Raw genomic sequence first — 16,542 nt, 5'->3', positions numbered from 1 at the left:
TAGTTCCCTTTTGTTCTCTTCTGTCCATCTTTTTTTTAATGCTTTTATAGTTTCTCCTTCTTCTGAATGAAGTAAAGTTGAATGTTTTTGTTTGAGTGCACATATGCACTACTGAGATTTTTTTTAAGATGCCATGTACTTTGAGAAACAAACTGCTTTTTTTTGAGTTTAAAGATCTTGCAAGTAAAGAGAACTAAAAGAATAATTTACTTGTTTTCCCTCTTCTAACAGAAATAAAAAGTTTCTCAAGTCTCTTTTTCTCATCTCTACCTGACTGTTAAACTATTTTTGGCAAATCAATAATCATTGGACAGAATGGAAAGTATGTGAAAGCAAAAAGAAGTTAGATATGATATTTTATCCAGAAGCTATGCCTAATAGCTTACTATTTAACTAAGACTTAGTTGTCTCATATTAAAAGTTATTGTTATGATGATAATAACAGATAATTTGGAGAAGCAGATAAATATGTCTGGGCCAAATAGAGCTTCAAGTCAAGAGCCACAGATTGACAGGCTTCAGTGAGGAAAGGAGGGGGCTAAACACTCCTGGATCTCAAACCCCTCCCCCTCTAACAGTTGCTGTTTCAGTTGGGTATGAAGACAGGATCAGATCCTGGTAAGTTTCTGTTATGGCTGAAACCCCAATGATGTTCCTTTTCTTTAATTTATATTCCTCACAGGTCAGTTAGATGAGTAAGTAGAAGCTAGCTATAACTGTTGTGGACTGAGATGATCTTCTTAAACTGGCAGCAGACAGGATTCAAATTAGATGTCCAGACTGAGTTGTGAGTATCTCCCAAATAATTTTCCAGGCACAGATTTGAAGGTAAAGGTTATATTAGGAAATAACAAGGAAACCTAGAGAGGTTAATGAAGGTATTTGAATAAGGAAAGGTGATCCTGAACTATTAAGATTGAAGCTGCCTTTCCCCCCTCACTGGAGGAGTGAAGGCACCTAACTGAACTTGTTAGTTAATTTATATATCTAATCACTAAATCACTAGGTAATTATATATTGATATTGATGAAGAATAATATTAACAAGCAGGCTAACCCTATAAGTAGAAACCACTGGCTTATGCTACAATGGCCACCTCAGGTGAACCCCAAAGTCTGGAGTAGTAAGCAGGGTGTCTGCTCACTTCAACCTCCACAAATTAACTGCCTCAAACCCTTCTCAACTGCCCCCTCACCCAAAGTTCTCCAGGGAGGGTCCCCTGGAATTCTGGGTGAGCCTGTCCCTGTATCTTTGCAGGGATTCCATGCTTTACATCTCCACATAACAGTATAAAAAATAGTAAGTCCATTTTATATATACACCATTAAAAAAAGAAATTAACATTTATCAAGTTAATGGGACTTTTTGCTTTTAATTTTTTTAATCTCTTTTTGATTTTCAGATTGTCAGAGATACTTGCTATAAAATTTTTTTATCCAAATTTGTTGTTTCCCTTCGTTCTAATCTTGGTTGCATCGGTTTTATTTGTACAAAAGCTTTTTAATTTAATGTAACCAAAATTATCTATTTCATTTTTTTATAATGATCTCTATGTATTATTTAGTCATCAAGTCTTCCCTTATCCAAAAGTTTGACAAGTAAACTTTTCCATGTTCCCCTAATTTGTTTATGGTGCCACCCCTTATTTCTAGATTTAGTATCTATTTTTGACTTTATCTTGGTGTGTGGTGTGAGATGTCGGTCCATGCCTAGTCTCTGCCATATTGCTTTCTAGTTTTTCCAGCAGTTTTTGTCAAATAATGACTTATTTCCCCAAATGCTTGGATCTTTGTTATCAAACACTAAGTTGCTATGGATATTGACTTCCATGTGCTGATTGCCCAATCTATTCCATTGATCCACGACTCTATTTCTTAGCCAGTAGCAGATTGTTTTGATAATTGATATTCTGTGAAAATAGTTTGAAATCTGGTACAGCCAGGCTTCCTTCTTCCATGTTCCCCACCCCCCACCCCATTAATTCCCTTGATATTCTTGACCTTTTGTTCTTACGGATAAATTTTGTTGTTATGTTTTCTAGTTCTAGTAGATAATTTTGGGGTAGTTTAATTGGTGTGTGTCATATTCAAACTCTGGGAGTTGAGAGTCTTACCTTGATTGATGGGTGAAGACAGTTGGAGAGTGGAATGTTCCCAGAGGCCATGAGGACAGGAGGAAAGGCAGTTGGCCAGAAAGGATATAAATACCCTGGGAGCCCTTGACAGGGACCCCTTGGACTCCTTGTCTTTTGGGACCTTGGCTTTGCTTTGGCTGAGCCTTGCCTAAACTCTTGCCTTGGACATTTGATCTTGAACATTGATTGGCCTGTGGGTCAGACAGTGGATCCTCTGATTCTCTCTGAATCCCTAGATCAGGGGTCGGCAACATATGGTTCTGGAGCCATGTCTTGCTCTTTTGAGGGCCAGATATGGCTCTTTCTGCAGGAGCCATAAAGTCAATTTTTTTTCAGGCTCCGTTACAGGAGCGCACACTGTGAGCACTGTAAGGCTCTCACGAAATTACATTTTAAAAACTGTGGCATTTATGGCTCTCACGGCCAAAAAGGTTGCCAACCCCTGCTCTAGATATTTAAGCACCTAAACCATCTCTAGATATTTAGGTATCCTGGGGTTGGGGGGGGGGGGGGGTCCGGGAAGTGTGTAGGAGAAGAAGAGGGTGGTAAAGGGTGGTATTTCCTGAAGGCTGTAGAACTGGCAAACAACGATCAGTAAAAAGCTGAGAGAAATCATCAAAGTTTGTGTCATCCAAACCTTTTGCTTACTCTGGTTTGGCTGTGGCCAGGCTGAGCCAGAGGAAGTGAAGAACAAGCCCAGCATTACTGAACAGCCTACAGTCCTGAGGGATTATTGTCATAGATTTAGTGATAGGGTCTCCTATTCCCCAACCCTTTCCTGATCATTCCTTTTCCTTGTTAAACAACATAGATAAAAGTTATTAAGTACCTTCCTGGAGTAGTTATTCCATCACCACTCTGCAGAGGGAGCAAAACAGTCAGATGAATGTTATCCAAGGCTGATAGAGCCCAATACCAATAATCGATCAACCCCAGGTGGGACCTGAAAGGGTTACCCATCTATTGACCTTTAGGGATCCTGCCTGGGCACTGTTATAAAGAAGGGCAGTTATTATACCATCCAGCTGGATGGCAGGACTCGGGTGTCCCTGCACCAGCCATCAGGGAACCAAACCAAAGCTTCCTCAGATTAATATCTCAGATTACTACAACTAGTAACCAGCCTAATAGTGGTAGTATCCAGATTACTCCCTTCTTTTATAACATGTGGCACTAAATAGGTTTTAGATAGGATTGTCATTTTTACTATTTTGGCTTAGCCTATCCATGAAGAATTAATGTTTTGTCAGTTGTTTAGGTCTGATTTTATTTGTGTAAAGAGTGTTTTGTAATTATGTTCATATAGTTTCTGAATTTGTTTTGGTAGATATACTCCCAGGTATTTTATATTATCTAGAGTTATTTTGCATGGAATTTCCTTTTTTATCTCTTGTTGGACTTGGTGGTAAATAGAAATATTGATGATTTATGTGGGTTTATTTTGTATCCTGCAACTTTGCTGAACTTGTTAATTATTTCCATTAGTTTTTTGGTTGATTTTCTAGGGTTTTCTAGGTATACCATCATATCATTTGCAAAGAATAATAACTTTGTTTCTTAATTGCCTTTTCTAATTCCTTCAATTTCTTTTTCTACTCTTCTTGCTATAGTGAGCATTTCTAAAATAATATTAAGTAATATGATGATGTGGCGATAATGGGCATCCTTGCTTTACTCACCCATGATCTTACCAAGAAGGGTCTTAGTTTATCCCATTATAGATAATGCTTGCTGATGGTTTTAGATAATGTCATTTATCACTTTAAGGAAGATTCCCTTTGTTTCAGTGTTTTCTTAGATTTTTATAAGGAATGGGTGTTATATTTTGTCAAATGCTTTTTCTGTATCTAGGGTAATACATCCTATGATTTCTGTTAGTTTCATTGTTGATATAGCCAATTATACTGATAGTTTTCCTAATATTAAACCATCCTTACATTCCTGGCATAAAACTCACCTGGTCATGATATATGATTCTTGTGATAAAATGTTTGATCTCATTAGTATTTTATTTTATGTTTTAATCAATGCTCATTAGGAACATTAGCCTATACTTTTCTTTCTCTTTTTTAACTCTTATTGGTTTAGATAGCAATGCCATATTTGTGTCATAAAAAGAGTTTGGAAAGATTCCCTCTTCCCATATTTTTCTAAATAGTTTATGTTGTATTAGAGTTAGTTGTTCTTTGATTGTTTGATAAAATTAATTTGTGAATCCATCTGTACTGGGGCCTTTTTCTCATGGAGTTCTTTGGTGGCTTGTTCAATTTCTTTTTCTTTGATGGGGTTAAGTATTGTATTTCCTCTTTTAAAAATTAATCTAAGCAGTTTATATTTTCGTAAGTATCTATTTCACTTAGATTATCTGATTTGTTAGCATACAGTTGGACAAAATAACTGTCAATAATTTGTAAGTCTTATTTTTTGCCATTCATTGTACTGTATTCCAAGATTTTCTTTTCTTTATAGTGATAACTGCCAAATCATCTGTGATCCTGACTATGGCTCCTTGTTACCTTAACTCTTCCCCTCTAACTGCTTCAGTATTTTTTCTTTAACCTAGGTTCTTTTAAGAGATGATTGCTAAATTCTTTCTAATTTTCACTTTGCCTTCAAGTTCTAAGAGAGCTAGGAAATTTTCATTATGATTTCTGAAAATATAGTGGCTAGCCTTTTCCCCATTATGGTTTTTAGGGAGTCTGATCATTCTGAAATCATTTTTCCTTGGTCTATTTTATAGGTCAGTCAGTTTTGGTAAAATAGATGTTTTAGGTTTTCTTCTATTTTACCAATCTTTAAAAAAATTTTTTTTTGTTTCTGTATTTGTCACATGGAGTCACTGACTTCTCTTTGGTTTATTTTAATTTTCAGCAATTTTGATACTTTGGCAAAGTTTTCCACCTTTTGTTTTAAGTTCTTTATTGTCCTTCCAATTCTTTCTACTATAATTTCTTGTTTTAATCTCTTGCTTTATTTCTTCCAGGTATTCTTGTAGTTCTTGTGGCCAAGTCATTTTTTTCTCCTAAACTCTATTTATAATTGTTGTATAGTTATGTTCTTCTGGGTCTCTTGGGTGCCTCTGTATCCATCCATAATATTTCTTTATAGTATTTTGTGTCTTCTGTTTACTCTAACTTCTGCCTCTGCTACCAGTATTTAATTTTGTGTGAGGGGTAGGTCTTTAAGGCTTTTCAGAGTTGTTTGTTTTTACAATGTTATTCTTGTAAAAATTATTCTCCTTGTTCTATTTACTTCACTATGTATACATTCATGCCTGTATTCTCAAGTTTTACTAATTATGTCTTCATAATTTCTTATAGCACAGTATTATTTTATTACATCCATACAACATAATTTGTTCAGCTATTCACCAATTGATGGGTCCTCTTAGTTTCTAGTTTTTTGCCACCATAAAAATATATATGTACATACATATATATATTTTTCCCCTTTTCTCTGTTCTCTTGAGATTTAGGTCATCATACAATATTGCTGTTATTGAGTACAATGTCTTCCTGATTCCGCTCATCTCACTTTGCATCAGTTCATGTAAGCCTTCCCAGGTTTTCTGAACTCATCCTGAACTCATTTTTTCTAGTACAATAGTATTCCATTACAATCATAATACCACATACTACAACTTATTCAGCCATTCCCCAATTAATGGACATCTCCTCAGTTTCCAATTCTTTGCCACTATGAAAAGAGTCGCTATAAATATTTTTTATACAGATAGGTTCTTTTCCTTTTGGTTTTTTATCCCTTTGAGATACAAACCTAGTAGTAGTATTGCTGGGTCAAAGGGTTTGTACAGCTTTATATCCCTTTGGTGATAGTTCCAAATTGATATCCAGAATTGTTTGCAACTCCAATAGTGTATCAATTTTGCCACCTCCTCTCCAGAATTTCTCGTTTTCCTTTTCTGTCATACTAGTAATCGGATAGGGGTGGAGTGGTACCTCAGAATTTTTTAAATTTGAATCTCTCTAATAAATAGTGATTTAGAGCATTTTTAATATGACTATAGATAATTTTGATTACTTCTTCTGAAATCTGCCAGTTCATAATCTTTTATCGTTTTAGGATCTCTTTCAGGAAATGATCAGTGGAATTTCTATTTTACTCTCTAGTTCTAGAATATCAGAACACTTTTCTTGACAGTTTCTTGAAAGATGACATCTAGGTTCCTTTTTTAATCATGGCTTTCAGGTAGTTCAATAAATCTTAAATTATTTCCCCTCAATCTATTTTCCAGGTCATTGTTTTTCCAGTGAGATATTTCACATTTTCTTCTTTTTTCATTCCTTTGTTTTTGTTTTATTGTTTCTTGATGTCTCATGGAATTGTTAGTTTCTACTTGCCCAATTCTATTTAAGAAATTATTTTCTTCAGTGACATTTTGAACCTTCTTTTTCCATTTGGACAATTCTACTTTTTAAATAGTTGTTTTCTTCAATGAATTTTGGTACATCTTTTTCCAGGTAGCCAATTCTGCTTTCTAAAAAGTTTTTTCTTTCATGGATTTTTGTGCCTCTTCTACTATATTGCCTATTCTATTCTTTCAGGTGTTTTCTTCAATATTTTTTGTGCTTCCTTTACCATACTATTGACTCCTTTTTCATTATATTCTTGCATCATTCTAATTTCTTTTCCTAATTTTTTCTCTACATCTTTGGTTGTTAAGCCCTTTTTGAGCTCTTCCCAGGAATTCTTTTGGGGCCTGAGATCAATTTGTATTTTTCTTTAAGACTTTGGATATAACATTTTTTATTTTGTTATATTCTTCTGAATTTGTATTTTGATCTTTCCTGTCATCATAGTAACGTTATATGGTCAAGTTCTTTTTGTTGCTGTTTGCTCATTTTGTCTATTTATTGACTTTAAACATTATGTTAAAATGGGCTCTGCTAGGAGGCAGCTGGGTAGCTCAGTGTATTGAGAACCAGGCCTAGACATAGGAGGTCCTAGGTTCAAATCTGACCTCAGACACTTCCTAGCTGTGTGACCCTGGGCAGGTCACTTGACCCCCATTGCCTACCTTTACCACTCTTCTGCCTTGGAGCCAATACACAGTATTGACTCCAGGAAGGAAGGTAAGGGTTTAAAAAAATGGGCTCTGCTCCCAGGAGTGTGGGTGAGGGGGTGTGGGGAGGTATTGCTCCAATCTTCAGGTTTTTCATGCACTACATTCAGAGCTAGTTCTTGGGGTCTGCAAGTTTTCAGTTATTCCAAGATAGCATGATTTAAGGAGAGGTACATTTACTACTCTCCTGGTAGTGCTCTGGTCTGTGAGCTACCATGAACACTCATTTCTACCTTGGAAGTATGACCAAGGTCCCTGCTCCCAGTAGCCATCAGCTTAGTGTGCTAGTACTCCCCTTCATCCTGGAACTACAACCGAGGATGCTGACTCAGATCCATGTATGAGCAATGCAACAGAGTTCTGCACCCATTTCCTGCAAAGGGACTTTGTAATCTTCTTTTGACTGGTTGTCCAACCTCTTTACTGTCTGTGGGCTGTGAGAGTTCTCAAAGTTCCTGCTGCCAATTCAAATGGTCCCAAGACTTACATTGGCTTACTGGGATACAGCCTGCTGCTGTCTTTCTTGGGTATTGCCTATGCTGGACTACACTCCATTCTTACACCAATGTGACAGACCTTTCCTCCTGACTTTCTAAGTGATCTTGGGATAGAAAATTGTTTCACTTCATCCATTTGTGTCTTTTGCTGCTCCAGAATTCATTTTGAGGTGTTATTTTAAGGTTGTTTGGAAGGGAGAGCTCAGGCAGGTCTCTGCATTTTCTCCTCTATTTTGGTTCTGCCTTTCTTCCTACTGCTTTCTTGAATGACCCCTCTCAAGAGCAATAGCAGCAGCTAAATTGTGTTTGGACACAGAAAAACAAGAACCAAGCTGCCTGTAGGATCCAGACCAATGAATATTTAAGTAACAACTATGTTTCATCCACTGTGCTAGATAGTAGGAAATGAAAATCAACAGAATTCCTGCCATGCAGGAGTTTACAATCTACAGGAAGGCAAGAGGAGGTCCAGGTAAGAATAAAGTAAGAAAATGTTAACAAACTACACTCAACCTTATTTATTATACAACACAAAATGTAAGAAAGGCAAAGGGAAGGTCCAGACAAAGCCTTATAGGAAATCTGCGGAAGGAATGGCCTTTTACTAAAGGCATCAGGGAAGGTGTAATGGAGAAGGTGGTACCAGAACTGAAACTTGGCAAAACACAACATGAAAAATAAGGTGGAAATACATTTGAGACATACAGAAGGGTTAATCTGTGCCAATGAACCAGGCTTAGAGAAGGCAGGATATATAATGAGGGCACAGCAAGAAGAAAAGTAGCATGAAATAGAGCTAAAGATAAGTAGAGGCCAGATTTTGGAGGGCCCAAAATGCTGGAGGGCAGCTGAGTGGAGCAGTGGAGAGAACACTAGGCATGAAATCAGGAAGACCTGAGGTCAAATTCAAACCCCAGACACTAGTTATGTAACCCTAGGAAAGTCACACACAGTTTCCTCATCTGTAAAATGAGCTGAAAAATTCACTGTGCCACTATTTAAGTTTAAAAACATTTTTCAAAGGCTTAAAATTAAAGACTCATAAATATTTACTCCAATTTTAAAGACATCATGCTTATTACTATTTCTCTTGTTTATTCAAAAACAATAATTGAATGCTCTTTACTGTATTTCACTCATGACTATACCAAACTGGCCAAATCTTTAGAATGGCCCTTTTTAGCATAATTGGGTTCATCATTCCTAAGTGAGCTTGAGTTTGGAACCATCCATTTCTTTGTTCATTGCTCTCTGCTTACCATCAAAATGAACCTCAAATTTGGCCCTCATTCAGTTAACTAACAACTTCCTCTTCATCTTTTAGGTCCCTTGACACCATAATGGCCAATTTCAAGGGCCATGCCCTCCCGGGGAGTTTCTTCTTGCTTGTTGGAATATGGTGGTCCTTGAAATACTCATTCAGATACCTAAATCAAAAAGGGAAAAGCAGAAAGAGGAACTTCTATCAGAAGATCGAGATCATCGAAGCGGGGATCAGGCTCTTCTTTTCCATAGTTGGTAAGGGGAGGCTAGGTCCTTAGCCCTTGGGATTTTCCTTATCATATCCAGGACCTTCTGTTCACACACACACACACACACACACACACACACACACACACACTTTCCCTAAGGGGCTAGGAAGTAGATGTTCTTCCATTAAAAGAAACACTGAAAAAAGGAATTTCCAGTTAGTCAGTGATACATATATGATATATAGCACCTAAACACAGTGCCTGTCACATATCAGGTACTTAAATACTTGTTAATTTTATTTAATTCAGTTCATAATATAAGTCTTTTCAGGTTGGTAGGACTTGCTAGGGATTCTACTTTGCTCTTTACTCCACCTAGCATATGTAGACTCCTGTAATTATTATAATTTTAGGACAAAGGGCATAATACATGAAGAGGCATTGTGGCAAAACTTAGGAAGCCAGAATTTGAGATAGAACATCCAAAGTTCAAGTTCCATTTCTGATTTTTACTGGCTGGATGACTCTGCACAAGCAACTCAGACAACTCTTTTAGGGCTATAACTCAGATAAAATGCCAGCATGTATCAGTTAAGAGAATCTCCACCATCAATAAGTCAAGTAACATACACTAGAAAAGATTTAGACCTCAAGTGGCTAACATCCATATCATTAAGCAGTTCTCACGTCCCAGGCAAGAGAGGCAGGAGGGCAGGCAGGTAATGAGAGAACAATCAGTAGAAGGATTCTATGGGATCTGTTAAAGAGCTACATATGAAAGCTTATTTTTCCAAAGAGCATCAGGCCTGTTCAGGTGTTATACTATTCATCTCCTCCATCATCTTGGGAAGAACCTCAATGGCAACAATTCAATCCATTCCAACAAAGCGTTTATGAACGACTTATTAGCGTGTGCTATATGCCAGAGGCAGCAAGTCAGAACAAAAAGCAATGTTTGTAGTTGGGATGCTTACATCCTATTAAGGAGGTAGAACACATGGATGATAAATAATAATTGGAGGAAAAGGAAGAAAGCTCTGATAACTGGAGGGATCTAAAAAGTGAGATGGTCTATGAGCTGAACTTCAAAAAAGCTAGCAGTTCTGAGAGGTGGAGGTGAGAGCAGGGTACATCTGAGATGGGGTAGGGGGCAATCTAGTATGAAGGTTGGGAGGTTACATAGTGAGTTTATGAAAGGGAAGAATATGAAACCTGAGTTCCAACTCCAACCGTGCCACTTACTATTATATGACCTTAGAAATTTTACTTAATGTCCCTGGGCCTCAGTTTCCTTATTTATAAAATGAGACTCCTTATTCTAAATCTATGATCTATCAGGTGTTCCAAAAGTCTTAGAGCAGTTTGAAGCTTTAAACTAAGACTTTTGGAATGCTTGTATATATGATTGTATAAATCTACCAATAAAGTCAGGAAAGTGAGGCAGGAGCCAGGTTATGAAGGGCTTTAAATACAAAGCTGAGCAGTTCATACCTTCTTTCTAGAAACAATAGGGAGGCATTGAAGTTACTGAGGAAGGAAATAACATGGTCAGATTGATGCTCAGGAAGTTGATTTTAGCAGTTTTTTGGTAGAAGGGTTAGAGAGAAGAGAGCCAGGAGTTCATTTTGTAGGTTGTTGCCATCATCCAAGTAAGGAACAAGGAGGACCTAAATGAGGTGGGAGTGGAGAAAAGGGACACATGTGAGACAAGACTTGGCAACTGATGTAAACTTCAACAAGGCCTAGTTCTTGCCTTCAAAGAACACAGACTGTGATGGGAGGAGAGGAAGAATATGATACATGCGTAAATAATTCTATCATAGACAGGATGTGATGCATGCAAAAGGACAGATTCAAACAAAGAACTAAGGGCAATTTGAGAAGAGGCAGGGAAGGCTTCCTGGAAAGGCTGAGGTAACTGCAGGACCTTCAAGGAAGGGAAGGATTTGGGCAGACAGAAGTGGGGGGATCCATTCAAGGCACCAGAAACAGCATAAATTGAGTGAGTGAAACGAAAGGAAGGGACAAGAGCAGGAGATGATGATTCATTTACTTTAGCTAGAAAGTAGAAAATATTAGGGGAAACAATGTGAGATGATGCTTATAAAGGTAGGCTGGGCTCATTCAAGTTTTCCAAGAGGGTCATGAAAGCCTAAATCATGACTTTATACTTAATTTGGTATGTAATGAGAAGAGGATGAAGGCAGTTTTTTGAGCAGAGGTAGACCATGGCCAAAGTGCTTCAATGGAAAAGTTACTAAATAGCATGAAGGATAGACTAAAAAGGACTGGATACAGGAATAACCATTAGGAAGCTATTGCAGTGGTCAGTCACGGGTCATTCTGCTCCCTTCTCCTCATCCCCTAGCAAGAGGGTCGCTCCTCCAGTCTTCATTTCTTTCCTTGTTTCCTACCAGGGATCTTTGCTGAGCAGTTTACTCCAGATGGGGATGGGCCCAAACTGCACCTGTACAATGACCAAGACTGGATAAAACTGATGAACTGGCAGCATACCACCATGTATTTAATGTACGGGTTCTCTGCTGTCATGGACATACTCTCCTATCTCATCCCTGTCATCCCTCTGGGGCTGGACCGGCTAGTGATGACTTTGTCTATCATCACTGAAGGCAAGTGGGAGGAGAGGGAAGGGAAAGAACAAATGATTCTTATCCACTTGGGTCTCCAAAAGGACAAAGTTCAGATCATTTCAAAGGTCGCCAAGCAAGATTGATTACTCACTGGGGAAGAGCAGCCCTATCTCTCCATAATTCTCTGTGGCAAAGGGAGATGTCTTCTTGGGGACTGCCTACTGGCAGCGAGACCATATTTTCCCCCTAGTTTTGAAAGAGATCCAGACCACATGGCTCACTCACAAAATTGTTGTTGTTCAGTCACTTCAGTTGTTTCAGATCTTTGTGATCTCATTTGAGATTTTCTTGGCAAAGATACTAAAGAGGTTTATAACTCCTTCTCTGGCTTATTTTACACATGAAGAAGCAGAGGCAAAAAGGGTTAAGTGACTTGCCCAGCCAGGTTCACACAGAAAATGTCTCAGGTCTTCCTGACTCTAGGTATATTTGTTGTTCAGTTGTGTCCAATTTTCTGTGACCCCATTTGGAGTGTTCTTGGCAGAGATACTGGAGTAGTTTTCCATTTCCTTCTCCGGCTCTTTTTATAGGTGAGGAATCAAGGAAGACAAGGTTAAGTGATTTGCCAAGGGTCACATAGCTAGTAAGCGTCTGAAACCAGATTTCAACTCAGGACGATGAGGCTTCCTAACTTCAGGCCCAGCACTCAATCTCTTGCACCCCCTAGTGTACCACACAAAAAATATTTCTTTAGAAAACCCCATTTCCAGGACCCACAAAGGGTCTAAGCAAGTAGGCTGAACTTCAAAAAACTGACTGGAAAAATCCTAGGGACTTGAGCCATCAGAAATTTCCTTTCATGCCACCCCAATTTTAGAAGAAAAGGACAATAAGTTTAGATCCTTTCAAAGGTCACCAAGCAAAGCTGATTACTCACTGGGGAAGAGAAGCCCTATCCGTAGTTCTCTTTTGCAAAGGGAAATTTTTCTTGAGGATGACCTGTAAGCTTTTCCTAGTTTTGAAGGAGATACTGAATAGCTAGGTTCTCACAACCTTTCAAGTCTCCATCTTCCTAGAAGTCATCCAACTTTCAATGAAACCCTGCTCCTCCTCCTTTTGACCAAGGCAGAGAGAAGAACGTGTCTTAATCAGACAAGAGGAGCCTTGAGTCCTTGCCCTCATTCTGACATTAGACAGATGTGGCTATCGGGGACAGCTATGAGTGAGGGAGACAGCTGGGTGGCTCACTGGAGGAGCAGTTAAGTGGCTCCGTGGATAAAGAGTCAGACCTGGAGCAGGAGATCCTGGGTTCAAATCTCATCTCAAACATTTCCTAAACTGTGTGACTCTGGGCAAGTCACTTAACCCCAATTTCATAGCCCTCATTGCTCTTCTGCCTTGGAACTGATACTTAGTATTGATTCTAAGATGGAAGGTAAGAGTTTTATTTTGTTGTTTTTAATTCCCAATTTTAAAAAAAAACAAACATTTCTACATACAAAGAAAAAGAAAATTGTACATAAATGAAATCACAAATCTCATATATTTAACTTACTTTTCTTCATATCTACATAATAAATCCCATCCACAAATGTCCCAATCCCTCCCAGCCCTCCCCACATCACAGAAGTTATCATCTGGGAAACCATTATGTTCATACAAATTCTTTCATGTTTTCACCTTTCAGCCTCCTCTCTGAAAGTAACATTCACAATCTATTTTTCTAGCATTAATTCTGAAGCTGTGTGTAATGTTCTCATTTCACTGTTCATTATCCCATGTAGTCATTTCCAAGTTTTTTAAAAATTAGTCTGCTCATTGCTTTTTACTGTACAGTAATATTTCATCACAAGCATATACCACAATTTGCTTAATCATTCCTAGTTAATGAGCATTCCCTGAATTTCTCATTCTTTGCCACCACAAAGATAAAAAAAATACACAAATCTGAGACTCTGACTTTGATGCTGCCCATGAATCTCTCAAAAATATGAATGTCCTGCTTAGTGTGGCAGTGTGTGCAGAACCTTATATGAACCCTTGTAAATAGGCACAAAGAAAGAAGAAATGGCCCTTGAAGCCCTTGTGGAGTTTATATATAATCTATTTGGAAAACACAAACACATGAAATGACCTAATAAAAACCCACAAAGCAAGGAAATACTAACCAAAATGGTTAACTAAAATGGAGCATCAAAGTGCTCCAGAAGTGAAGGAAGTATGGTTAGAATAGAAGATTGAATGTAGGGAAAGCCAGGCTTGGGACGGGGAGGAGAGAGGAGGAAGAGTGGGTGCTTAAAGCAGAGCAGAGTAGGAAGGGCATTCTGGTATTGGGGAACAGCTCGAGTAAAGGTTTGAATGAAAAACTCAATGGTGATCGTGCTTTGGTCTATCAGGTATTCTCTTCTATTATCATGTCCATAATCGGCCACCACTGGACCAACATATCCACCTTTTCCTGTTATATCCATTGTTTGGAGGGGCCATTTCCACTTTCCTAGAAGTGTTTCTCAGGGACAACATTGTTCTGGAGCTCTTCCGAACTAGCCTCATTATTACCCATGGCTCCTGGTTCTGGCAGGTAAGTCCACAAGGCGATTGCTTCTCAGGTTTGTGGCAGAACAAGAGAATGAGGACCCCTGGTAAGTAAGGAAGTCAAGGACAGGCATGGGAGAAGAGGGCTGAGGGGGTTATATCTCAGACCTATCAGCAAAGGTTCAGCAGTACCAGCAAACTGGAGACTGTAGATTGGAAGAGGCAGCCTCCCTTCTTCCTAGCCCTACGCCTGTGTCTACTCCAATCCTACTCATGAAGAGTTCACCACTGTACTGCCGAGTGAGAGCCTGGGAAAGCCACAGGGCTTCCCAGTCATGTTTACCTTCCCCATGGAGACTACAATCATACCTGTCTTTTCTGCTTACTGCATATAACTAGTTATTCAGCCCAAGAAAGTGACCCTGGAATTTCCTCTTAAATAAGTCTTGGCTAAAAACAATGTCAGAATGAAGAAGTGGTTGGTCTGGGAAGAATGACCCTTGTACACCGGGGCAAAGACCCAAGAGGTTCCCAAGGTGAGTTGGTGATGAAGGCTTTCTCCCTGTGATTTTCCCAGATTGGGTTTGTGCTCTACCCACCTTTTGGAGGTCCTACATGGGACGAAACATCTCACAGTAATATCATGTTTATTACCATGTGTTTCTGCTGGCACTACATGGCTTCCATGGTTATCGTAGCCATCAACTTCTCTCTGACGTATGGGTATGTATGAAACAACACATCCTGAACCCCTCCGGGCACCATATTGGTAGGCCTAACCCCTACCCCAGCCTTGTCCTTCAGCCATAGAGCCCTATTAGATGGAAACATTCGTGTTTCTTATGACCCTGCCCCCATCATAAATATTGCCCCTATGTTTGAGGTTTTTATCTGGCTTCTCTTCTCTTCAGATAGTAGTAGATACACGCAAAATCCTCCTCTAGACTCAGAATCCCTAGAAATATAGAAAGAAGTGGTTGTGGATGTTCTATTTCTTGTTGTTTCACTATCTAGTTTTGTCAAGGCCTCTTATCAAATGGGATATTTGTAAAGTGCTTAGCACAGGGTTAGGCACAACAGATGCTTAATAAGTACTTATTCCTTCCCCTATTCCCACCCTTTCCTCTGGTATGGGAGCCAGGGTGCATTTCTCTGGTTGGTTTAATATTTCCCATGAATCTTCTCTTATAGCCTAATAAGTCGGATGAAGAGATCCCAACAAGGTGAAGAAAACATTGGGATTCAAAAGCTGCCGTCCAGTTACAACTCTCAACAAGCCCTTCTGCATGACACAGAAGAGGACTGAGACTCAAGGCTTGGGAGAACCATTGTGAGCTCAAGCAGCTGGAGCCCACGTTCACAATACCCTCCCTCCATGAGCCCATCCTCAGTGATGTAGTAACTGTGCAACTCTCAGGGAACCTACAGCCCTCGTTCTTGTGCTTTACAAAGTTGTGGACTTTAAAAGGAGAATGGTGGCTTTTGATAGTTGAATGTATTGACCTTATTTCTGTCTTCTTAAAGAACACTAGCATTTGTTTGTGATCTGAGACACTGTCCAGAAATGATTACTCCCTTCCACTACACTGAATCCCTCTACCTCACTGAATTGTTGGGGTTGGGGCTACTTTGTCTAGTAGGAAATTAGAAATTGTATTCAAATTCAGGGATGGAAAATTTGGCGGCTTAATATGTATTCTTATTTCCAATGATTCAGGACCAGGTTAGGTGCCTTCTGTATGTATTTTAATGAATTGTTTGGGTTTTTTTAATTACTACAAACCAAGTCTCTGTGTGGTATCATTTGTACTCAAAGGTTAAAGAAATTATTTCCATAATGAGCAAAACTATGCTGTTTGGGAAGAGAAATTATTAGACATGGGCACTCAAAAAAACATTAAAGATTAAGATTAAAGTCAGTAAGGGGGGCAGCTGGGTAGCTCAGTGGATTGAGAACCAGGCCTAGAGACGGGAGGTCCTAGGTTCAAATCTGGCCTCAGACACTTCCCAGCTGTGTGACCCTGGGCAAGTCACTTAACCCCCATTGCCTAGCCCTTACCACTCTTCTGCCATGGAGCTAATACACAGTATTGACTCCAAGACAGAAGGTAAGGGTTTTATTTAAAAAAAAAAAAAAAAAGATTGTCAGTAAGCATTTATTAAGCACCTGCCATGTTCCAGGTTCTATACTAAGTGGATAGGGTAAGAAGAAAAAAAAAGGCCTTGCCCC

At 38.9% G+C, this 16,542-nt stretch overlaps 1 protein-coding gene across 1 annotated transcript; it reads left to right on the top strand.

The window, feature by feature from the left end:
- The first annotated feature begins 9,054 nt into the window (after positions 1-9,054).
- On the top strand, positions 9,055-16,094 carry TMEM45B (transmembrane protein 45B). The gene is made up of 5 exons (XM_044666167.1): positions 9,055-9,232; positions 11,604-11,816; positions 14,174-14,358; positions 14,890-15,035; positions 15,504-16,094. The coding sequence occupies exons 1-5, from the start codon at positions 9,055-9,057 to the stop codon at positions 15,616-15,618; spliced, it is 837 nt and encodes a 278-aa protein (XP_044522102.1). The 3' UTR covers positions 15,619-16,094.
- Positions 16,095-16,542: the final 448 nt, after the last annotated feature.

This window comes from Gracilinanus agilis, chromosome 3, assembly GCF_016433145.1.
Source record: "Gracilinanus agilis isolate LMUSP501 chromosome 3, AgileGrace, whole genome shotgun sequence".
In the NCBI taxonomy this organism is placed as follows: domain Eukaryota; kingdom Metazoa; phylum Chordata; class Mammalia; order Didelphimorphia; family Didelphidae; genus Gracilinanus; species Gracilinanus agilis.
Note: the sequence above shows the minus strand (reverse complement) of the source record. Positions and strands in the feature narration are given on the sequence as shown.

Excerpts from the sequence above, each read along its gene's own strand:
- TMEM45B (XM_044666167.1), top strand. The coding sequence starts at position 9,055 with ATGGCCAATTTCAAGGGCCATGCCCTCCCGGGGAGTTTCTTCTTGCTT. Across the intron at positions 9,233-11,603 it reads GCTCTTCTTTTCCATAGTTG|GGATCTTTGCTGAGCAGTTT; the intron begins GTAAGGGGAGGC and ends GTTTCCTACCAG. Across the intron at positions 14,359-14,889 it reads ATGGCTCCTGGTTCTGGCAG|ATTGGGTTTGTGCTCTACCC; the intron begins GTAAGTCCACAA and ends TGATTTTCCCAG.